Below are 26,021 nucleotides of genomic sequence, written 5' to 3' on the forward strand. Positions count from 1 at the left end.
AAGCATTTGGTGTTTACTCTCTGGCTTTATAATACAAAAACACGTTTGATATCTGTCACCTATGAAACAGTCTTTTTTTTTTCTCTCTCTTTGTCTTTCATTGACATCAGAAGAGAAAAGGAATCATGGACAATATGAAAAATCACAAATGTATAAAAGCATTTGTGGAGATTGAATCCATGCTCCATGGGGACTTCATACAAAATGTTGACTGTGCTAAATATGAGTCATCAATATTTGAGCTGTGTGGGTAGAATTATGTTTTATGTGCTGTCTTTCTTGTCCTTAACTGTAGTAAGTCTCCAGTCCAGGGATCGCATCGGGACAGGAGGGCCAGTGGTGGACTGCAGTCGTCTGTTCGACAATGACTTACCTGATGGGTCAGTACTTTTTACATGTTTTCCTTTAAATTAATATAAAATTGATTCAATAAATTTCTGGAATTGTTTGGTTAGGAGACTGCAGAGTGATAGTAATATACAAGTTGTTGCATGTATTAGCTTGAAAAGTGAGGTGTGTATAAGCTGTGTCCCAATTCAGGGGCTCCCCACTTCAGGGCCCACAAAGACAACCTCCTTCATAGACCACGTAGACCACTAAGGCCGAACTGAAATGTGATGGTCTGATCTGCAGAGGGATTCTACAGAGGATCCGCCTCACCAGCTTGTCCCACACCTATTGCTGTTGCCTAGCAACAGAGCTGCAGTTGGACATGACAAGAACATTTTAAAGCCCCTTGGTTTATTCACACGTGCACTGTTAGCTGTTTGGTTGAATTCAAGCATGATACTCAAGTATCTGATCTCGTCGCTTGCTGGCGCCATTACCTTTTTGAAAGATTGTTCTTAACCAAATCCACCTGTTGGAGCCTTTGTTTCTCTCGGATGAAGGGATGCATTTGTCTGCCACATTTGAAGTAGCATTCAAAATGTGACAGTCCTTCGACACAATCAGTCTTGAAATGCAGTCTTTGAATGATGCAGCCACTGAAATGGGGAACAATAGCTGTGAATATTACTGCTACCCTATATGTTTTCATTGTGGACATTGATTTGTTTATGATTCATTATGATACATTCTAACCTGTTTGTCTTAACATGTCATGAATCAGGTGGGAGGAGAGGAGGACAGCTTCTGGAAGGATACAGTATCTGAACCACATCACACGTACCACACAATGGGAGAGACCTACCAGGTACACCTGCACACACGCAGACATCCGCAAATATCAACTCAGATGATGTAGACTAGCATAAAAGTGAGCCAGGCAAAAATGCAAGCTTTCCAATGGCCTAAATCTTAACGTCTTCAACATGCCACAGTGTGTCTTTAGTGCAGCAGTCACACTATTGTAATCCACAACAAACTTGACCTTTTACAGAAAAGCGGGGGGGGGTCTATTGAAGTGCTTGTACCTTCCTGCAGTTTCCTTTTCAAAAGAAAAGAAACCCTCCACTTAGCTCGACTCACAACACAACAATAACAGTCTGTTGGTCTGCAACACACTCACACACACATACACACACACCTAATTAAACTAGCCAGCCAGTTGGGCAGCCAGGTTTTACTTGGCCCCTGTTCCTGCAGGAACAACTGTCGCCTCCCTACTTGGCTCATATCAGTGGAGCCTTTTGGGTAGTATCCAACAAAAAAAATAGCACCAGGCCTCCACCGCCTCACCCTCTATTACTCCACATCTCTATTGTGGTCCCAAGGCAGCAAAGCAGAACAAAGTATATGAAAATGGTGAGGAAACTATTAAGTGGAAGGTCATTCAGGGAGGTGGAAAACATGATGTTCAGAATAAAGATGGTCAGCTTGGGATTGTGTAGGAGGGTGAAATTACTGATAAGTGAATGAAGACAAGGAGGTCAATGAAAAAGACTGATGACAAATATGACAGCTATTTGTGAGAGGACTCATTGAAGGGGAATACTTGAGCTTGGCTCAGAGACTGGGAAGACTAGTAGAACATAGAGACAGGACAATGGAAAGAGGAGACAGAGGTGCAAATATAAATGGGCATTGGAGGTAGAGTGTGTTAAGGGTGGAGCAGGTGGGTCGACAGCCAGACAGTGGTCAGACACACATGTGCACACACACACACACTGTGTGTGTCAGTGAGCCAGTCTGTCTGTGTTTGTGTCTGCTTATCCGATATCTGCTCTAGATGTCCGACACAAACACACTTTAATGTTCTACTATAGTCCTCTGGGTTGCATTGGTTTTTGCGACCCATAATCATCCGTAGCACTTTAATCTTAACCGTAACCATGAAATAATTTTCTTCCCCTTGAGGACTGATGACACACACTGTTTTCCAATAATTACACTACACTTGTGTGTATGTCTAGACATCACAAATAAGAAATACAGCTGCAACACCTACAACTTAAGCCGTGTTACACCTATAACACCCAGTTGCATACCTCTTTGCACTCTTCACATTCAGGTTCCTGCACGTAGAGCTAAATACTGTGCACAGTCACATCCGGTCAATAAAGACGAAAGTCATTCAACTTATTTCACTTTGCACACTTGTCAATTCATTCATCCAGTTCCCAGCAACAAACTTATCTTTTAGCCAAAATGCTATAAAATGTGTCTAATTTTCAATCAACTCTGAAGAACCCACATTAAGAGGACCATAACCTATATACACATGAACATGCATACTCTCTGTTGTCTCCCAGGCCGGCATCAGAGTACTCCAGTCCCTCAGGGCGTCCACTGAGCTGCGTGGTGGACGAGAACACACCAGTGATGACACCCGTCAATGGGGCAGAGGCCAGTGTCCCACCAGGTGAACCGAGGATCCAGGAAAGACGGGTTCGATCGCAGCGGCATCGTAACTACATGAGTCGGACACACCTGCATACACCGCCGGACCTCCCCGAGGGTTACGGTGAGTGATGTAAACACACAGACAAACGCACCCCCTCTACGAACTGAATATCCCCACACAGAACTTGTGGGAAACAAAAGCATCACTATGAGCATGATCAGATCAGACAGCAGCTAAACTGAGAGTTGGAGTGTTTTTGGCCATCGTTCAGCTGCAGGCATATAGCATTGTACAGTTACCAGAGTTACTGATGAGGTGAAGTCTCTTGAACAAAATACAAGATAAACAAACCAATAACATAGTGAGTTGCTCTTATGCTGTGTCTTGTTTGGCGCCTGCAGGCATTTATACTTCTTTCATCTTGTCTTGTTTTCTCTCCGTCTGTTTCTTTGTGCTCTTTCCTCAGACTCAATCACTTTATCTGTTAATCCTATTCTCCTCCTCTTTTGCTCTTTCCCACAGCACCACATCATCATTCAAACCTTACTGTGTGTTAATAATCAGCCTCTCCTCTCCTCTCCTCTCCTCTCTCTCCTCTCCTCTCCTCTCTCCTCTCCTCTCCTCTCCTCTCCTCTCCTCTCCTCTCCTCTCCTCTGTTTTCAAACACTTCCAGCGTTGGAATGTTTTGGTTTTGCAGACTGATATTCCCACAGCGAAGAGAAGCAAGGAAAGCAGAGTATTCATCGCTTGGTGTTCAGTTCAGAAAAGGCACTTTAAGTTACTGGTTGTTTTTTATTGTACTGTAATTCTTCAGCTGACCGTACGGCATTCAAATGCATCGGAAAAATAATGCAAAAGCTGAAGAACATTTTTCATAGTCAGCCACAGTGCGCCCCACAATACCCACAGAGTCTGTAAAATAAATTATTATTCTAAGTGTGCGGTTGTGTGCCAGTGATTTAGAATGGCACTGTTGGACCTCTGCCCCCCTTTTGAAATGTCCTGCTGTGTCCACTGAGGCTGGCCGAGGTCGGACAAAATGAGTCACTGATGCCCAACAGCTAGTGAGCTTTCTTCTTCAGCTGAACCCTCTGAACTGGTGCCTGGGTGTGGTGAGAGAGAGCGTGAGAGTGAGAGAGAGAAAAAAGGGGAATGTGTGAGGGGAGAAAAAGACTGGGAGAGGTGGGTCGGAAATGAGTTGTGCCAGTAGGAAGTGGGGGGTGGTGATGGATTAGTGGGTGAATATACATACATGAACACCATGCCACACACACACACACACACACACACACACACACACACACACACACACACACACACACACACACACACACACACACACACACTCTCCATTCATCAATGGGTGAGATAGAATCAAAGGTCCAACAAGCCAGTGACAGATTATAAATGAGAACCATTCTCCTCAGATTTCTTCTCAGTGTCCCCAGCTCCCTTATTGGTCTACAGTATATTATATTAGTGGGTTTGGCGTAAACCTTTTACTCTCCATTTCCTTTGGTTTTAGAAATTAATTGGACCGGATGCTTTTCTGCGCACACACTAACCTTAAAGAGAAAACAAGGCAACTAGGATGCATCAAGGAACTCTCTGCGAGGAAAAACACTCATGGAAGCCTTTGATTAATTCCCCCTCGCATTTTATTTCCCCCCATACTCTTGGGATAAGCCCACTGGGACCTGGAGGGGAACTAATTGATTACATTGGCACGCACCTCTCACAAACTCTTAGTTCAACATTGTCCCAGCAGTTTGCTTGTCACATCTGTTATAAACAGACTTCCCCTTCTCCAAAATACACTCGCGCTCACTATCTGCACTGGTGCCCACCTGGACTCCACTGCAGAACAACAGTCGCTGCAACAGTTCCAAATTGTTTTGCTGCTGTTTTTGTCTTTTGACCAATTTAATAAAATCCACTGTCTTTTGTTTTTTTAGAGCAAAGAACAACTCAGCAGGGCCAGGTCTACTTCCTCCACACACAGACTGGAGTCAGCACTTGGCATGACCCCCGGGTACCCAGGTAAATTTCTGTGTATTTTTCAACTTAATTGTTCAGACCTGTCTGTTTGGAATGGGGTGTTTACCAGTGGTAATGCTGGTTGCAGCTTTCTTTCTGAAACTTTCTGAATACTTTTCATAAAAACCTGAAAACCTTTCTTTATTACACTTCATGTGTGTGGCTTATATATAAGTTTTGAATTACTTATTTAATTATTAATAATAATTGGATTGTTATTCAATTTTTATTTATTTTTTAAACATTGTATGTCAGCTATTTCAGAAGTTAAGCAATTGATCCAATCTTCAGGCCCAAGTTCCCACCTTTTCAAAATAAAAGCGGAGGAAGTGATGCTATGAATGTTGTTGTCATGACAGAGATCTGAACCCACGGCACCCATGAATGTCTGTGTCAGTCCAATATGCTGAAATACAAATAATGAAATATCAAAATGATCAAGTTATGATATTGTTGTCTGGCCAGTTTTGGAACGCGAGTTACCAGCCTCTACTCTAGTTTATCACTCTTTTTTATTTTTTATTAATATTGAACATATTACATGTCCAAATTGCAGTAAGCTATTTCTTGGGCCCTTAACAATACACAAGCCGAGTGGGAAGGCAACAAATTGAGCTGTTCTCGAGATACGAGTTCCACATATAGACAGAAAGACAGAGGTTTCTGGAATTAGTAGATAGATTAGTGATTCTGATCACAATTAAACATATTGACTTGAATATATGATAAATGGTCCACAGTGCAGACAGCCTGTATTGTTTTAATCCCTATATACAATCTGACATATATTCCCAAAACTGACAGAAGTAAGCTGGATGTGACTGGGTTGAATCAGACCTAATTTCTCATTTAATTGCATAGAAACAGTCCTGTTAGTCAAATTTCAGGCTCAAGTCGGGTCAGCCAAAAATAATGACCTCTGAGTCCGACACGGAGCGAGAAGAACATTTCTGTACAGATGTTGATCTGAACACAGTGGTTCTGCATTCCATCAAACTGTTTCACCAACTCTCAATAGACCACTAGTTAACTCACCGGAGACTGCAGGCAGTGCTATTGCGTTACGTTTTTGGCCATGTCTCGGTGTAGCCGCTGCTCAGTGATGAAGCACATGCGTGTAACGTCCAACTCGCAGCAGCAACTCTGGGTTTGGTCATCTTGGACAGAGCCACTAAAATGACCCAGTATTTTGTGATGAGTGCAGCGAGGCATGTTCTTTGTCCCTGACTTCACACAAGGACAAAGTGTTCTCACACACACACATAATCACCAGACCTCCTGAGGCTACGGCCTTGTCCCAGATCAGGACTTTTCTACTGACAGAAATGTCAGTGTGCTGGACAGAAGAAGAATCTAGAAATTGGAGCAGTAACTTTGTCAGGTGGTTAACGGCCATGTTCATGCTACTAATGTTCCTGGGTCTTTTGATTGGATGATTCTTGTGAAGCTTCTGTGAAAACCTTCATGTAAATGTTAACCCATATTAAATCTCTCATATCTCTTCTGTCACTAAATCTGTTGTTGATGGACTAATGTTGAGTTGTAGTTATTAAATTATCCTTTGTTTAAAATTAAGGATTTATTGAAGAGGTATTCATATATATGTTGTTTAGAAAATAAATTAACTATACATCATACGTGAGGACGCTTAGTTATGATGCAGAGCAGGATGTTTAATTTTAAGATACAAATCTGAACTTTGTTAATACCGCACTCAATTATACAATAAAACACCAAATTACGTTTGTTAAGAGGACATTTTCTCCCATCTGAGACCATTCAGTTATATAAAAAGGCTCCTGTTTTTGGTTTGCAGGCCCTGTTGCTTTATACAGTATGTGTGTTTGTATTTCTAGTTTAATTCAGCATTTGATTAAACTTGTAGAATCATTGTAGCTAATGGCTTTTATTTATTTTGTACAGGGACTTGAGCAACGTGAACTGTGAGGAGCTCGGCCCACTGCCTCCAGGTTGGGAGATCAGAAACACAGCCACCGGCCGCGTCTACTTTGTCGACCACAACAACCGGACAACACAGTTCACAGACCCACGACTGTCTGCTAACCTGCACCTAGTTCTCAAGTGAGTGTGTCACAAACTGCGTTACCAAGGAGAAATAATAGCTTTTTTTTCTAAATAAAAGCAACAGTGTACATCTACATAACTCCTCCAAATCAGAAATGGTAAACTATGATGCTGCTTTGTGGGGCGACATGGTGATACAGCAGTTATCCCAGGTTGGCCGGGGTCTTTCTGTGGGGAGTTTGCATGTTTTCCCTGTGTCTGTGTAGGTTTTCTTTGGGAACTCCAGCTTCCTCCCACTGTCCCAAATACATGCAGATTGGGTAAAGTGGAGACTCTAAAACACATAAAATAACAACCAAGAGGATAAGAGTTTGAAACCATTTGATCTTAAAAAATACCACATATCCTCCAAAGATCTCTGAAGAGTATGTTTGTATTGATGAGCTGACCATGTCTTCACACTCGCACTGTGTGTCCTGAATATGGACATGCTGACTCCTGTCTGTTGATGCTGGGATAACCTGAAATGAGGGAAAAGCTGTGATACACACCGCATTCATCAGTCCTTCAGTAATGAAAATGTCTGTTGTAAGATAATCACTGATGACTGTCTTGGCTTCATTCATCTCACCGTATATTTTTGTTCTCCGACTTCTTTTCCCCTGTTCTCTCTCTGTCTCCTGTGTCTGCCAATGGTCTTTGCTCTTGTTCCTCATTCTCACGACTCTGCTGTCTTTTCTTCAATCTTCTCTCCTTTTATTTGTCCATGTTTGGGCCTTTTACTGCTTCTGCTTCCTTATGTATATTTCCTCTACTTATTCCTCTCCTGTCATTCACCTCCTCTTTTTGTGTCATTTTCTCCCTCTTTGTTTTTCTCTGTCTCTTCCTCCCCTTCTCTTTTCTCCTGCAGCCCAAGTTCCAATGGTTCCCGTGTGGCCATGGAGAGCCAAAACACTAACCTCAGGTAACCCACACACACACACACACACACACACACACACACACACACACACACACACACACACACACACACACACACACACACACACACACACACACACACACACACACACACACACACACACACACACACACACACACACTGTCTGACAAATATGCACATTCCCACACTTGCATGTAGGAAACTGTCTGTATGGATATTCACATTTGCACATGGTCTGTGACATGTATGTACAACAATGTGATCAGCACTCACAGGCTGACAGACATTTTCATACTCACAGCTGTCTGTATAAAGCAGTTTCAGCAGCAAGTCAATCACAGCTTTATACGCTGCGCGCACACACACACACACACACACACACCCGGTTACATATTTATAAATAGAAAATGCTTACTTCCACATTGGAATGTCCAGTCGGTGTGTATTCATGTATACACATGCACGTTTATTTGTTTACGTGCATGTTTTGTGCAACTTCCTCAGAGCCGACCTTCCATGTGTCATTGAAGCTCGAGACACAGACATGACACACACTTTTTTTGCACATTTGTGTTTATGTAAAAACGTTGTTTTTTTATGCAAAAACTGATTTTACTTGCTCGCACAATCATCCTGTGCCAATCCAGCTTACTTAGAACATTTCATACAAACCACTACAGTGAAAAGGTACATACTCAGCAGTTTTAACTTAATTAAATTTTTATTATTTTTCTATTGCCTTTTTCTATTTCTTTATTCTCATGTCTAACTACATGTATTTAGTTATTAATCGACGATGTCAGATCATGAATCGTTCCGGTCACTTTAACCCTGATGTCCTGACTCTGTCTCTTTTTGTGTAGCAGGTTTAAACGTGTCTCATAAGAGAATCACACAAACCCAAAGTAAACATCAATCCTGTACGTGTCCTAATAACTTGTGATGAGTGCTGGTGTTTAACCGCTGAAAAAATGAACGTAGCTGAAAGCATAATTATGTTCAGTCACTGTATAGATGCAGAGGCGTCCTCCTCTCTGCAGGAGCCCAAACTTTAACACATGTGCTGCTGCTCCTGTGCTGTGTGCGTCAACCTAACCTGATGTGGGCATAACTCTATTCCAGCCACATGATTGGTTCGGCGCGGCGCTAATCTCATACTCATTGGCTGTTCGTGTTGTCTGTCACAACATGGACAGGATGAGTTCTATCCGTTCTATCGACGTTATATCGACATGTCTTAAATTTCTATCGAGGAAAAGTTATATTGCAATAATTATCAATATCGCGATATAACCTAAACCTATTTTTAACCCTAAAACCATGTCTTAAATGTGAAACAGCCTTTTGAAAGTGAGGACCAGACAAATCTCACATCCTCACAACAATGGTTTTGAACCAAAGTTGCCCCTCAAATCTACAAGACAAGAACCAGTGTTACTCATTAATTATATAGACCATATTCTAATTTGTTTCAGTTTCATAATGAACCAAATGTTTTTTTACGCTTTTCAAAATAACACAATAGATTTTTAACTTGGTGTGTGCAGCACTATATGCAGCACTATTTGCCACGTGCTTGCATATGCTGTCGCGCTACTGTGAGCTATGGTCTGTTTTTACCATCTACACAGACAGTCAGACTTCATCGTTTTTTAGTTGTTGTATCAATGTAGTTCTTTCTCTCACGTGAGAATTTATCTGTCGCTCTTTAATCTGTGTAGCTGTCACTCGGAATTTGTTGTGTGTGTGAGAGTGTATTTCATGTGTGTACATGTGCACCACCATAGATTGAATTAATTCTGTAGGAAACGTACACACACTCACCCTACCCCTAACCCTGGCTGTGTGTAATGGAGAGTTGTCAGTCCATCTTTCAGTGTGTTTGTGCTCTCTGTCAGCAGTCTGCCTTCACTGGAGCTCAGTTCGCAGCCAGCTAAGCCAGCAGAGAGGCCTGATAAAGCCGACCCCGCTAGGGAGAATAATACAAAACACGTGTTAGCACAGCAGCTGTTAGCGCAGTACCAGTTCTCATAGACTCAGCGAACACACATGGGCTGAAGACCTAAGCTGTGTGTTTGCTCTTCAACTTTCTATTTAGTGAAAGTGATGGCTAGTAAAAGCACCTGTGAAGAAAAAGCAATTCATGTGGAAGGAACTTATGATTGTTTTATATGAATCACTGAGAAAAGAAACTGTATGACAAACTGAAATCTAAGATTGTTTAAAGGTTTGTTGGCTGTCTTGTAATTCCTTTGCTTCCAGCCTGCACATGTATGAGGCAGAAATCCCCACAACATGGAGATGTAGAGATTTTCTTCCCTTTTTGCTTTTTTAGTGCAAGTTCTTAGTCAAGATCTCTTGCAATAACAGCGGCTGGCACGACAGACATGTTTGAGAAATCAACATCTGGTCATTTGGTTAAATAGTATCCATATGTGTCAGAATAGCCCCTGGTTGTGAGTTGAAGCTCAGCTATGTTCTCCAGTCTGCATCATTAACTGCTTGTCTGACTCCTTATTAGGAGAGATTTGAAGAGAGTCCAGACAAAGTTTTAGAGCTTTGGGAAGGTCAAAATTAACAAGTTCTATTTTTAATGCAGCTTTTTGAGATATGTACTGACTGATAAAAACCCTCTCTACAAATAGTTCATGTCAGTAATCGTTTGCACTTTATTTGACCTATATCTGAATAAATAAATGACAGAAGTCTTTGCCAAATTTGGATATGTGGCATTTCAGGTTCTTGACAAAAGTTTAAGCAAATCAGATATTTATTCTGGCTTTAAGGACTAATAATCAAATCAGCCACATTTCAAGCAATGAAAAGTAGAACTCGAAGGGGTCAAGAAATCATGGTGTTCTTTATTTTCCCCCCAAAAATGTTGTATATGTAAAGTATAATAGGCAGACTGTGAAGGTATATGAGCTCAAACTCAAATAGTTTGACAGTTGTTAGACAAAAACTGGCAACGCCACTTCTGCCTAAGTACGTCTCGTACTTATTATACCTCTGGTGATAGTTTTTAGTGTCAACTTCAGTTTATTTTCAAAAATGCTCACACAGTATTTATGCAAGTATTTATTTTCCCTCTGTGATAGATAAAGAATCTTATTAGACAAGTGTAGTACAAACTATGGTGATGAGACTGCCGACTGACTTTGGCTCTGAAAAGCTATATTTTATTGGGCGGCCTTTTAACGATCCAGACATGATGATGTTGTATTATTTACTGCGAGTGAGGCTCAAATACACCCAGGGTGTCTGACAGCAGGCCCATTAAAAGCAACAGCAGACTACGACAACGGTCAGTGTTAATCTTATTATTCCTTATCCTTAGGTTTGCTAAGGCTTCTGCTGTGTAAGGAGAAACCAGTGCAACCAGTCAAACTGTGAACCACTACAATTCTCTGCCGAGTCATCTATCCTCTTTTCTACTGCCCTTGTTCATATCTTCTCATCCTCTAATCTCTACACCTCCCCCACCCTGTCATCTCCTCTGTCATTCACACGCACACGCACACATGCACATAGACCCACACCATCATCACCCTGCTTTAATGCAATGACCTGTTTTCATACACAGAGATTGAATGCTGGTTTATGGGAGCGGGGTTGAAGAATAAATCAAAACCAAACAGAAAAGCTTTTTTTCTAATATCTACATGGTTGCATAGATATTGTTTTGATCTCATTTATTGTCTTCACATGCTGTCTAGCGTTTATCATGCAGCATTTTATTACAAAGTATCAGATCAGTCTCCCTCATTAGTGCATTGCCTCAGTCACTGTTGTGTGTTCATATATAAAACCATTTTGGGCAAAATTCCTACCTATTTATTGTCTCTTTTAAAGGGTGGATCCAGGAATTTAAAGTCACTTTCTCTGCAGCGTTTCCCACAGAATTCGTTCAATCTATGGCGGTAGCTCTCATGTGCAACAGATTCCAAGTGACAGGTACACAGACTAAAGATTGAAAGACAATGTATAAATAAACATAATTAAATAAGCAAAGGGTTGAATAGAAAAAAAGATTTTATTGAACCTTCTGTGAGATTAAATGGCATGGAACAGATTTGATATTTCCTCACTGTGAATCTACAGTTAGCACCTCAGTTGACTGCTCCACCAGGAAACGTCTTGGTTTAAATGTGACTCCGACAGCCACATCGTCGTCGACCTCAGACTGATGAAAGCCTTGAGTTGTCTGACAGTCAGACACAGCTACATTACTGTGGTCTGCCACACTGTTTCTCACATACTCAGCTTCCTCCCTTGCACCAGCTCATAGTTTATGTCTGCAAGATTACATCAGTGTTTGCTGAAGGTATTTTGGTTTGGCTCTGGCTTTTAGTTTAGTGGCTTTTTTTCCAATCAATTTATAAATCTTCCCCACATTTAATCTCGATATTTGCATTGATGTGTTAAAAAGTGCTGATTAAATTTGGTGTATTATGGCTGTGTGGTGTATTTAACCTTTGAAATATAAGTAAGATTAGCATCAAATCCCAGGATATCTATGATATGCACTGTCTGAACTTTTTGCTCCTCTGGTGTATACAGTATTTCTACATGTTCTGATTTAGTAACTTTGCCGTATTTTTCATCATGATTTGTGCATGAAAATCAAATGAAAGCAGATTATTTTCTGTCATGGCGGATTTTTGCAAATCTTTCATTCTCAGAAAGTGTCTTCGGATATTTTAGTCTCATCACCACAGTCTGTCTGCTGCTGGTTTCCTGTACTTCATGTACTTTTGGAGAAGGTAGTGTGCAGATGTGGGCGCTTGGCAGCTGGGAAAAATGTTAGAGGTCACATCTTAACTGGCAAAACACACATTTTATCCAAGTAAATAACACACACACACACACACACACATACATACTGTATATATGTACACATTGCCTCCATGTTGTGCAGAGTCGGCAGTATCGCTCGCCACTTTTTGCCTGACCTGTCTGCCCTCCCTCCTTTCCAGGCCAGTGTAAAGAGCAGGGCAGCAGCTGATACTCTGAGCAGAACAAGTCATAAAGGACCCTTTGATTCTCTGGGCTGGGTGGGGAGGGGGTGCAGAGTGGGTGTGTTGTGGCGGCTGGTGCTGCTTTCACACCCCTACACTTACTCAACACTCACTTCAGCCCACCTGTGCCAGCTGCCACAGTAAAAGGGGCGAGTATACTTTGTCTTACACAAACATACATGCAGACTAGCTCTCGTGTGCCTGCTCCCTCTCGCCTGACACACACCCAGTCTGCCTCCACTGCTAACACAGAGGATGGAGGCCGATCATGACTCCGCAGGTTCAGGTGCAGGTGATCCAGTTCAGGAAAATGTTCACTCCCTCATTTCTTGACTTCTTCAGCTTCTTTCCTCCCGCTCCTTCCACCTTGGAATAACAATAATAAAATCATCTGGCTCTTACATTGAATTTGAAAGTTTATATTTCTTTCCAAACTTCGTATTTCACCCGAGCTGTCACAGCAATTGGAACCTTTTTTTTTTTCATCTCAGGCAGATTTTTCAGCTTTGCTGTGCTTGTATTTTCTATATTTACCATCAAATATGCAGAGCTCGTCCCGTTTGGAAACCAGAGACGATGAACTATGTCGAAACGTATTTTTAATTACACCGTGTCCTCAGAAGGAAAAAAAAAAGTGCGCTGAAATTATGCTTTATTATATGGTTCTTGAACCTCCCAGCCAAAAGCAACTCATTCCGTTTTGTTTTAAGGTCATCTTTTCTTCCCCTCCTCCTTCCTTAAGTGGTTTTCAGGACTGCTCTGTTGCAGTCTTACCCTTTCTTTGACATGCTAGGAGCCTCGGCGCCTGCCAATAAAATAAATAGCAGTGGACTTGATTATACAGGGATAGACTGGTGAAACACTGCACCCATTTAGTTTGGAAAGCCCATATAGATGAGGCCTTTTTCAACCTACTGAACCAAAGAACCCAAAAGTACAATGAGTGTTGCAACACGTGGGTGGCTACATGCTGCTACCTCAGAAGGCCTCTCTTTCCTTAAGATACCAATTCAGGCCTCTTGTTTTGCTGCCTTTGTTTGGCCAGCAGCAGCAGCCTCAACACTCCTCCCCCGGCGGAGGACAGTCGCCTCTTTTCTAGAAGTCATCTGCTGGCTCAGCGTCTCTTCGCAGCGAAACGAGGGCTGCTGTCCTGTGAGATTATGTTTTTACGAGGCCCACCCAGACATCTCACCACCAAGACAACAGCGAGCGCCAGAGGAGGCCAGAACTACAACACTGACCATGGCACACATCTCTGCCAAGAGTGTATAAGAATGTATCTCAACCTTTCTCAGAATATACAGGCTTTGAATGGCAACAGAGCAGAAGTGGATAAAGCTCAGGATTTAAATTCCCCGAGTTAAGATCCTCGGTGACAGGCATGTTTCCCAGCTCACGCTCTTTACCTCACTTAACCGTGCTCATCGGAAATTGCAAAACAAGGCTGCACTTTGGCCAGGCAAACATGAACACAGTGCAGGGGCTGGATTTTACATTTATCAGAACATCATTTGTAGCCCAGAGAGATTCAGTGCCATGTTGACAGAAAAAAAAACTTGTTGGATAAGAATAAGGAAAGGTGGCAGCTCCATCGGTCGGATGATGTAAGTTCCAGTCGTGGTTGATGGTGGGCAGGGGTTTCCAGTAGGTTGGAAATCAATCATGTCAGTCAGCTTCTGTAGGCTTTAGAAAAGAAGTTAAGATTTTTTGGGATGCAAAAGATTTGATGACGCACACAGCCGGATATTTAGGGGCTATATACAAGAATTAAAGTTTAAGAGGTTAGACATTGAGAGAAACTAGCCAGAGGCACCAGCTACTGTTATTTTTCTTCCTTTCTGTGTCTCTCTGCCTGCTCAGGTTTTATCCCCCTCACTCTGTCTTTGCTGGTGTTGATATTTCAGGGCTCTTTTCTTTGACAGGAGGGTGAGGGAATTTCTTACCAAACTCCCTGGTTCAGCGGTTTGAGGATATCTGAGATAGAGGGGCTGTGGAATTCCCTACAGGACGTATCCCTCGTACCTTTTTCTCTGTCGAAATCTGTTGCCTCCACCAAAGCATTGCTTTTAAAAAATATGACTATGACCATGTGACAATAAACGGCTGCAGTACACCGAGTGGACATTGGCCTTTGGAAGAGGGCAGCTCAGGACAAACTATTCATTACTGCTTTTTAAGTGGATGATAAATCATGCTGACACATTACTGTTCTGTCTTTTCCCTTGTGTCCCTTTTTCATATCACTCACTTCACGCTCTGCTGATCTCCCCCCGACTGCTCCTCTTCCCCTCCACCTCTCGCTGACTGCTCATCTTCCACCTCCTTTTCAACCGCCTTCTTCCTTCCAGTCATCCGCCTCAGTTGAAGGAACAGGGTGGTCCTGGGGCCCCCCAGCAAGCTCTGTCGCCAGCGCAGTTGCCCGAAGAAGCAGAGTGCCTGACAGTGCCCAAATACAAGAGGGACCTGGTGCAGAAGCTGAAGATCCTGCGGCAGGAACTGTCTCAGCAGCAACCCCAGGCTGGCCACTGTCGCATCGAGGTCTGCCGTGAGGAGATATTTGAGGTATTAAAAAGAACTAAATATATTACACAACATACACGGACTAACACAAAACCAGGGCTGCACGTTTTTTGGTCTTTTTTTTTATGCACATAGCACTGGTGCTACAGAGGTTGATAGTGTTGTAGCACAGGCTGCAAAGTTGGTAAGTATAGTGCACTTAAATAAAAACATCAATATATATTCGTATGAGACTCTAAATTGACTGAAGGTGTGATGGTGAGTGTGGATGATTCTTTGTCTCTGTATGTTGGCCCTGTGATACGCTGGTGACCTGTCCAGGGTCTACCCCGCCTCTCGCCTAATGTCAGCTGGGATTGGCTCCAGCTCCCCCCATTACCCTCAAAGGATAGGCGCTATAGATAATGGATGGATGGGAGTATGGTTTTGATAACCATGGTTTTTACTCCTATGACAGATAACACCTTGGAAGTGAAATAACAACGTGTCATCTCTCACATCACAGTCCACACAAAAGCAGCTGTTCGAACACAAGTACACAAAAACTGTATCACATTGGTGCTACAGCAGGAAATGTGTTCATCGCGCACAGTTTTTTTTGTAGCACGTGCAACATATATCTCGCTCTGTACAGCCCTGCAAGATGATAACCATGCAATTGTTTTAGTAGCCTAATGCTCTTGAGAGCAGTCATAGTAGCTAGATTGCAAAACGAATACAAACACTTCCTTCGTGTTCACAGATCATGAACCATCACGCAAACTTCACTAAACTGTTTCACTTCAGCAGAGCAGATTATTGTCTTGACATAGTTATGATCATTAACATGACGCTCAAACGTAAAATGTCTTCATGTTCATTAAACCATAAAAGTCAACATCTGACCACAGCTGCAAAACACATGCACACAACTGACAGTTACCATGAATTTTATGTGACGTGCATTGATCACATGTTTGTAAAATTCATCATTGTGCATTCAGAGCATCGCATGCTGACATGCAAAGTCTAAAACATCCATGAGAACAATGGCAAACCCGGATAGTTGGATTTTACTGGCATTTTTTCACCCTGTTTACGATGTTTGCCCGAAAAGGGCCCGAGGCAGCACAGAACCACTGCTCGGAACCACTTTATGATTTCCAGGGAAAGGCAGAACAAAAAGACCTCCACAACACCACAAAAAAAGCTTTCTTTTTTCCTTTTCTTCTCCTCTCCTCCGTCTCTCGTTTTCTTGCTCTCCCAATCATTTGTTCTACTAAGGCAGAGGCATTCTTTCTGGATGATTTCAACAGCTACAGGGTTTGAGGGGTGGAGGGGAGGGGGGAGGAAAGAGCGGGTGAGAAAAGGAGCTCAGGCAGCAGTGGCAAGTGTGCAGGGGCCAGACATAACTTAATAACTACAAGTGGAGCAATGAGAAATATGACTTCACCGCCCTTCAACGTGACAGCTGTGGAAGGGGAAAGTTAAGTGTGAAAACCAGATTCGCAGACCCAGGAACCAGCTCTGCAGCTTTACCACTGGCAGGATGTGCACGAGTGTGCATGTGCCTGCAATGCTCTGTGTGATTTCCTTGAAATGCATGTTCTCTATCACAATTGGACATGTGATCAACAATGTTTTACTCTCTTTACGTGCAGCCATTAATGCTATGAGGATTTTTATTATTTTAGACACTTTTATACATTTAGTTTTCCTCTCAATATGCTTGTAAAGCACGTTTTAACTGTGCTTTACCTGAAACTTTGACTCCTGTGTTAGCAGCTTCAGATAAACGTTGTAGTAGTTCTGTTAATAGGCCATTAATAGACAGAGTAATGTAAAGAGGAAACTGGGAGAGGGGGGGTGAAAAAAGGGGGTAAGAACAGAAATATCAAAATGCATCAGAAATGTTATTTCTTTATTGTAGCTTCTTTTTGTCCATCCATCCATTTTCTTCTGCTTGTCCGAGCTGGGGTCTTGGAGGCAGCTCGTTAAGCAGGATATTCTTGACAACCCTCTCCCCAGCCACGCTTTCCAGCTCCTCCTGGGGGATCTCGAGGCGTTCCCAGGCCAGATGGCACATGTAGTCCCTCCAGCGAGTTTTAGGTCTACCGCTGGGTCTTCTCACAGTTGGGCGTCACCGGTAAACCTTCAATAGAAGGCGCTCACGAGGCATCCTGATTAGAAATCCCTTTTCCCCTTTCTAAGTGAAGGAGCAGCGGTTCTACTCCGAGCTTCCTCCAGATGTCTGAACTCCTCACCCTATCCCTGAGGCTGAGCCCAGACACCTGACGGTGAAAACTCATTTCAGCCGCTTGTATGAGCATTCTCGTGTTTTTGGTCTCTACCCAGAGCTCATGACCATAGGTAAATGTCGGAACGTAGATGGACTGCTAAATTTAAAGCTTAGCCTTGCACCTCAGCTTCTTCTTCAGCACAACGGTCCAGTACATTGTCCACAATTCTGCCAACACCTCATTGACATTACTTGAGAGTAACATCTGGTCAATCAATCATTTTATTTGTATATCCCATATTTACAAACCACACTTTGCCTCAAACCACAAGGCTTAGCAAGATGTGACATCCTCTGCCCAGAACCCTCCAAAAGAAAATGTTGTAATTTAAAAAAATGTAATTTAAAAAATGTAATTTGGACAATAATTGAGTTTTGAATTATCCTTGAATGCTAATAGTGTCCAGGACTAAGCTATTGTGACATCGTACCAGTCTGTTTTCCTGCCTCTGCTCTACATGTCAATCCCGAGCTGTAAAGAAGAAAACCATCTACATCTGCAATGAAAACATTCCTTCATGTTGACAATCATAGTTCCATGACCTAAGCGTGAAGTGACAGAGCTCACGCACAGCTCCAATAGTCCAGTGTTATTCTGCAGTCTTCCTCCCACCCATCTTTATTACATGGGCTCTCTGAAGGTTTGTTAGTCCCATAGCAATCGGATGTTTGTTATTTAACATTTAACTTCTTCTCACTCACACACACACACACACGCACACGCACACACCAGCAAAGCTTTACATCTTAAGTAAAAATTTGAATGCACTGTTTAATATAAAATTTACTGTGTGTGTTGAATCGTAGGAGTCGTACCGACAGGTGATGAAAATGCGTCCAAAGGATCTCTGGAAAAGACTGATGATCAAGTTCAGAGGAGAGGAGGGGCTGGATTACGGTGGAGTAGCAAGGTAATTAGGCATATCTACTTTTCTGCTTGTGATTTTAAAAGCCAGATTACATCCTTTATGTTTGTTTGAGAGTCTGTGTGTGTGTTTGTTAGGGAATGGTTATACCTGCTATCCCATGAGATGCTCAACCCGTACTACGGCCTGTTCCAGTATTCCAGAGATGACATCTACACTCTACAGATTAATCCGGACTCTGCCGTCAACCCGGTATTTTATTATATTATTTCGTTTCATAGTCATATTTGTGAAGAACTGGTGTTTTCAGTCATTAGATGTAGATGAAAACGTAAAACATCTTTTTGTTTAAACATCTACAAAGATCTTGGCAGGAAATCTTTGGATGTTCAAACTAGAGTCACATTTCAGCTGTTGTGTGACACCATGCAAATTAGATTTCTATTTTTAAAGAGCAAAAGAGATTTGTAATTATAATTAAATTTTCATTGTGACATAACAGTTTTTCAGTTATCGAATTCTTCTCGGTACTAATATAGATTGATTTATGTGCATGCTGTAGTTTGATAGAGCAGTAAGTGACTGTATCTCCTGTGCTGGCTAATTGTGCTTTGGGCTAAAAATTGACGCTACCTATAAACTGACTTTAAATTTTTTCTTTAAAGAAGTATTAATTAAAGACTTCATATTAACATTTGTGGTTTCATCTGCAGGAGCACCTGTCGTACTTCCACTTTGTGGGTCGCATCATGGGAATGGCGGTGTTCCACGGCCACTACATCGACGGAGGCTTCACTCTGCCGTTCTACAAACAGCTGCTGGGAAAACCCATCACGCTGGACGATATGGAGTCTGTCGATCCTGACCTCCACAACAGCCTCGTCTGGATCCTGTAAGACCTTGTTTTACCAGGCAACTATTTTCTGACGACATATTATATTTTCTTGTTAATACGAGTGGAAATACACAATTTCCAAACGCTCATTTTAGACTTGCTATAACTTTGTCCTGGCTTTTTGATTGCAGACAGGGTGAAAAAAGAAAATGTGTTGATATAAACACTAAAAGCATTGATGCGCCATTCAGTTCTCAACAGTTTAACAAATACCAAACTAGTTCTAATGACTTTAGTGCCCTCTGCTGCCACATCAGATGAACATCTAGTCACAAAATTATAGTCATGAGTCATTCTTATCCCGATAGATCATCTAATTGATAATGTTGCCTGTTCTCATGACTCATTCTCGCTGAATCATCACTGACAATGCAAAGGTAAAAAATTGCTCAAATAAAGTTCGGATTAAGATTAAGAAGTCCTTTTATTATATTATATATATATAAATTTGCATTGTTACAGCAGCAGAAATACATCACATAAGTAGCATGCAGTACTCGGGTGAAGGAATATAAAGAAATAGAAATATAGAAAAAAATTCCAGTCGTGACTGTGACCTCTCTCTCTCTCTCTCTGCTCAGGGACAATGACATCACTGGCGTCCTGGACCACACTTTCTGTGTGGAGCACAACGCCTACGGAGAAATCATCCAACATGAACTGAAACCTAACGGCAAGAGTATCCCTGTGTCAGAGGACACCAAGAAGGAGTACGTCAGGTAAGGAGGAGGACTATCACCTCGCTGCTTTCACACAGATCTCCAGTGGCTGTGCAGAGCGTCCAGTTTCCTTTAACTCAAGATGAGTCTGGATTTTGTTGATTGAGAAGCTGACAGACGACTTGTATGTTTCTCAGCTTCCCGTCTCATCCTCCCCTTCTCTTGTTCCGCAGGTTGTACGTGAACTGGCGTTTCCTTCATGGCATCGAGGCTCAGTTTCTGGCATTGCAGAAAGGTTTCAATGAGGTTATACCTGAACACCTTCTCAAAGCCTTTGACGAGAAGGAACTGGAGGTACAGCTTTCCGAGTCATCTCATCACTGTTTACTGCAATACACCGCGACCATTAGCATCCCTTCTCTCTCTCTCACACACACACACACACACACACACACACACACACACACACACACACACACAAAACCAGCTATCAGCAGCAGTAAATACAACAATCTATTGTCTAATAAACTGATTTATTAAAAGATGCGTTTGTATTACATTTTCTCTTTGCTTTCAGCTGATAGTGTGCGGCCTGGGAAAGATCGACATCGCAGACTGGAAGTCCAACACCCGTCTGAAGCACTGCACCGCCGAGAGCAACATCGTGAAGTGGTTCTGGAAAGCCGTGGAGTCGTTCGATGAGGAGAGGAGGGCTCGGCTGCTGCAGTTTGTCACTGGCTCGTCCAGAGTCCCGCTGCAAGGCTTCAAGGCTTTGCAGGGTATTTATCTGACTCTGTGTTAACATGTCGTTTAGTTTGACCTCTGCTGAAAGTCCCAATGGGTTTCTCAGACTGGTTCAAAACATTTAAAGAAAGACGCCTTCAAGAGATAAATGATGTGAGGACTTACAAGAGTATCAGTCAATGTGATCTTTTTTTTTAATGAGAAGATTTTCCAGATTAATAAATGTGATTGTTATCTGTTCCACTAAATATTCCTGTTCTCATAATAGTTCTATTATCAAAGTTTGGCTTTAATCCAGTTAATTTAGAGAAGAAATTTAAATCCCTTATGAGGACATCTAATGAAGATCCTCTGAGCTGCAAAAATCTGCATATAGTGTTATTTTTGTTTCTCAGACTAACTTTAGAGAGCTGGCCTCCTGCCCCGGTTCTGGTTCGGCTTCTGTTCTACTTGGTTGTACCTGAACAAAGCCGATAAACTAATAACGTGAAATCAGAAAATAATCTCGTTAATTCAGAAGAACAGAGCAGAATTCTTTTCTCAAGTGAAGCAGGTTGATTCTGTTAAAATACAGTAAGACTGGCCTCTACAGATTGAGGCCACAAAGACAAACAGTACATAATAGTGTTACTGTTCAAAACCTGCAGCTGGTCTTCTGCTATAAAAACCATGATGTGGCTCAGACTAATGCTCAGATATTATTCATCATGGAATACAGAACATTTTCAAAAGATCAGTAAAAGAAAAGTCAGATAGAAACTTTTCTGACGTGAGCAGTGGAACACAGAGAGCTGTACGAAACCAAATATTGGAATCTGATGGACGCTGGGTTTGTGTTCTGCCTGCAGGTGCTGCAGGACCCAGACTCTTCACCATTCATCAGATCGATGCCAACACCAACAATCTGCCCAAAGCTCATACCTGGTGTGTGTCACACACACAAACACACACAAGCTTATTTTATCACAATAATGCCAAACAATACCTTTCTCTCTTGGCTTCATTCACTCTCTCCTTCTCTCCAGCTTCAACCGGATCGACATTCCGCCCTACGAGAGCTACGACAAGCTGTACGACAAGCTGCTAACGGCAATTGAGGAGACGTGCGGCTTCGCAGTGGAATGAGAGACGCATAGGAGAGTGTGTTTGTGCATGAACATGTGTACCTGTGTGCGAGACTCTGATAGATTTGTTATTGTAATTGTGACATGCCGACAGGCTCACTGTGAGTCGGACACGTTTATCTTTGACCAGCCTGCAGTCTTCCTCTTATCTCACCGCTGTCCACGTCACGTTTGAACAGCTGCTAGAATCATCGCATCCTTTTTGTCTTGTTTGTTTTTTTGTTTTGGTGTCGATCATGTGAAATACAGAGAGCAAATTAAGTGCTGCAGCGTTTCCTAAATCAATTTTCTTATCATGTGGAGTGGACGGTTTATTTTTTCCCCCAGAAAAGGTGAAAAAAAACCTCCAATGTCTGGTCACCTTACTTTGAGTCTAATCATATAAGGAAGCAGATTATTAACTTACAGTTCTAGTGTTTTAAAAAATGAGAAAAGTGAGGCTCTATTTTCGTTTTGCATTTTGAGCTGATTAAAAGGATCCTCGTCATGCTACTGAATATGCAACGTTGCTGGTAGCCATATCTTGCCCTAAGTAGCCATCTCAACCTCAACCAGTACGGGAGCGCCATGAATTCATCCTACCTCAGTGCAACGCTTTGACAGGTGAAGGGTTTTATTCCAAAATGATCTGCATCATCTGTTGTGAAAGTTGACTGCTCACGTCATTCAGATTCAGAATAGAAGAACAACGTTTCAGAATTAGTTCAATTTTTTACACCAGCAGTTATTTTGTACCTGTAAAAACATATAATAAAAATGGTACAAATCATTTTGAAATGAAACTCACGCAGACCGACTCGGACGCACAGCAGGTCTTAGGTCTTGTGGCGTTTTTGAGTCGAGCTCGTGGTGATTGTTCAAAGATGAGAGGAGGACGGACTCTGGTGAAGAAGGAGGCTTGAATCTTGTTTTGTTTTTTCAACCCTGAACCACTGCACACTTTGGCCACAGCTCTCGTAAAACCTGTGTGTGTGTTTCTGCATGTTTACACAAATGTACGTATGTGTGTGAGGAAGGTAGACATTTTGTAAACGAGCTCCCCTTCACCTCTGCTGACACGGTATCCTGTGTATGTCACCGGGAAGCTAATTGAACCTCATAGTTCGAGCCCGGTTCGTCTTCCTTTTCTCCAGCGGTTACAAGTATGCATGTTTTTATTTAATTTTTTCGGGGGGGGCGTTATTTTCATTCTATCCAACCCAGCGTAGCTCAATACACTTCCTGCAAGATCACAAGTGAAGGGCACAACCGTCGTCGGGACAGGCGTCATTAAACAGCCTTTAAAGGTGGACGTCTATTTTCATCAGTTGAATAAAGCAGAAGTATTTCTTTCCTCTCTCTCATGTCACTTTACAGCACTTTACAAACTCAGCAGTGATGTCAGGACGGCTTCTTCACCTTAGATTCAAATATATCATGTTTTTATTTGCTACTCGATTACATTAGAAATATACAGAGTAAAAAGTATCTATACACATGTAATGTTTGAGTATATATATATATGTATATGTATATATGCATATGTATATACATATACATATGTATATATATGTATATGTATACATACATATGTGTATATATATACATATGTGTGAGTACAAATGCATAGCTATTTTGTATATTGTTGCTTTTTTCTCTTTCTGTTCAATTTAAATGCAAGCATGTTGCTGTCTGTCACAGACCTCTTTGCATTCTCAGGTGAAGTTGTTCTTTTTTTCTTTTTTTTTTACATTTATGAGTTTGGTATGTGAGAAGGGGTCAAACTGGTTTTAATGGAAACTATTGCAGAGGACCTGTTGTTAGACTCACTATAGAGTGAGATTTGAAGTGAGATGTCGATCACATTCACTTTTTGACACACACACACACACACACACCTTCATAGGAGAACAAGAAAGGCCATATTTGCTGCTCCTGACATCTGTGTCACCATTAAATACCAAACAGCACAGACGACCACATTGTTTCATATGCACAACAAGTCTGTTTGCCACATGAATTTAGAAATGGCGAGGAAACGGCCTGAACGCTGTCGGCGGCCTCACATCCTCAGAGCTGCAGACGTCGGCAGTTATCTGCCGACTGATGCTTCGCAGTGAAAATGTTAGAACCAGAGAGGCCCCAGTGAGGAGAGTCTCCATCACCAGAGCCAAAATAAAAAAAAACTCTGCATGAACTAAAGCTCGAGAGATCAAGCCTATTTATTTGCTTAATTATTACTCTTTGGAAATATGTTGACTCAGATAAATAATTAATTTGAATATGTATTCTTTCTGCATTTATTTGCAACTGTGAACAGTTTGTCAGCAGAAACTCAGAAAACGTTTTATTTGTTTGTGGTCATCGTGAGACAAAACAAAAACAGTACAGTGACATCGTCTATTTTTTTTTTTACAGTTACAGAGAATTTCTTAGACTTTTACCTTTTTAATAATAACTCCACTCAGAGGCAGAGAAGAAATGCATTACAAGTTCTTTTGCACATAATATGCATATGTGGGCTCCAAGTTATAATCAGACACTTCCTTCTATTCACCAAATAGTTAATGGACTGATTGATCTTTTTTGTAGATAAAGTGTATATATATATACACACATGTTCTTGATATGCACACACACACACACACATGTATGTTTGTCCAGTGCACACAGTCCTCTTCTGCTCTTTGTTACTTTTCATCTGCACCAAGTTTTCTGGCTGGTTCAGTCTGCAGTGCAAAATGTTGTGGGGGTTGAAAACTTCAACGAGGGGAGATCACACGTCTCCTCAGTCCAGCAGCCAAATTGTACATTAACACATAATCTGTTCAAAATTATTCTTCAATGTTAAATTGATCAATCTTTGATGAAAAGACATTTTTGTCTTCTCTGATCTGATTAATCTTCTGATCTCAATTATGCGTCGTATGTTTAATTTGTTACAAACAACAAACCAGCCCCCCCCCCCCAAACAAACAGTTTTAGCACAGACTTAGTTTCATGTGCAGTTTAATGTGTGTGAGCAGCGTATGTGAAAATTACTTTTGATTGAATTCAGTACAAAACAAACAACTTTTCTTTTCAACTGCACCATGTTTGATTTCTTTGATCCTCTCTCTGTTTTTGTATTTATTATGACAGTATACGTGTTCATAGTTTTTCACATCAGCTGCTCTGTGAGCTTGTAACTGACACCTGTACATAAGGACAATAAAGAAGCAATGTAATAAACTTCTTGTACCCTTGCAGAAAGCTGAGCAATAAAACTGTGCTGTTTGGACCTCACAGCATTACGTTTTATAGAAACACATCTATCACGTCTTTCTTTTATTGCTTAAACATTCATGCGATTTTCATAGTGTAAATCTTTACTGAAATAAAAAATAGCATCGTGTTAATGCGACAACTCACACATATAAGAACCATAAATTAACCTTCAATTATTAAATCATTGTGAATTTAAGATACATATAATTATATGCGTAAACATTGGGTGGTTGGAGGATGTATTCATAGTCTTACATCTAATGAAACCTGATAAAACTCCATTACAAGCAAAAATCCTTGTACATAAGTATCAGAGAAATGTTCTTATATAAGTGAATTTTACTCATTAGCATTTGCTTCATTGTCACAACTAATCACATGTTATAAGAAGTAGACAAAGTAAACAGTAACTAGTGTCAGATGTAGGTGTGGTAAAATGCACAGTATTTGCCTCTGATATGAAGTTGCTTAGAAATAAAAAAGAGTTGAGTCACTTTACAAACTTTTCACTTAAAAGATGTTTTTTATCGCTTTGTTTTAGTTTGGTTGTTTTTGTCTGATAGTTTTTGTCTTGTGGAGTAATTTTACTGAATATTAGTTTGGTTTATTTAAAATGTCTGACTTTAACACCTATTTTTAGTCCAACTCCATCGGAAGCGTGTTGTTTAGAATAGTGTTGTATAAACATAATAACTATTATTATTATTATTATTATTATGCCAGCTGGACAACTATAGAACTATTAAACTTAGAAGACTGCAAATATTGAATTAGGATAAAACAGCGAGAGTGTGAGGAAAAAGATCACAGTGAAGCCAATGTGTCTGCATCGCCCCCTGGTGGCCGCGTGCAGCACAGCTCATTTTGGGTCCTGTTGGTTC

General features: G+C 41.4%; 1 protein-coding gene across 1 annotated transcript in view; it reads left to right on the plus strand.

The window, feature by feature from the left end:
- LOC118117664 (E3 ubiquitin-protein ligase SMURF2) overlaps positions 1–25,183 on the plus strand; it is a 60,469-nt gene extending 35,286 nt beyond the window's left edge. The window contains exons 6-20 of the mRNA XM_035170089.2: positions 296–380; positions 1,112–1,195; positions 2,694–2,905; positions 4,741–4,825; positions 6,746–6,904; positions 7,758–7,811; positions 15,157–15,370; positions 18,414–18,517; positions 18,610–18,724; positions 19,186–19,364; positions 19,949–20,086; positions 20,260–20,380; positions 20,604–20,805; positions 21,619–21,694; positions 21,796–25,183. Coding sequence (XP_035025980.1) covers positions 296–380; positions 1,112–1,195; positions 2,694–2,905; positions 4,741–4,825; positions 6,746–6,904; positions 7,758–7,811; positions 15,157–15,370; positions 18,414–18,517; positions 18,610–18,724; positions 19,186–19,364; positions 19,949–20,086; positions 20,260–20,380; positions 20,604–20,805; positions 21,619–21,694; positions 21,796–21,895 — 1,928 coding nt within the window. The 3' untranslated portion in view covers positions 21,896–25,183. The remainder of the gene's footprint in view (positions 1–295; positions 381–1,111; positions 1,196–2,693; positions 2,906–4,740; positions 4,826–6,745; positions 6,905–7,757; positions 7,812–15,156; positions 15,371–18,413; positions 18,518–18,609; positions 18,725–19,185; positions 19,365–19,948; positions 20,087–20,259; positions 20,381–20,603; positions 20,806–21,618; positions 21,695–21,795) is intronic.
- The last annotated feature ends 838 nt before the right edge of the window (positions 25,184–26,021 follow it).

The sequence above is a fragment of the Hippoglossus stenolepis genome, chromosome 2 (genome assembly GCF_022539355.2).
Source record: "Hippoglossus stenolepis isolate QCI-W04-F060 chromosome 2, HSTE1.2, whole genome shotgun sequence".
NCBI classification, from domain to species: Eukaryota; Metazoa; Chordata; class Actinopteri; order Pleuronectiformes; family Pleuronectidae; genus Hippoglossus; species Hippoglossus stenolepis.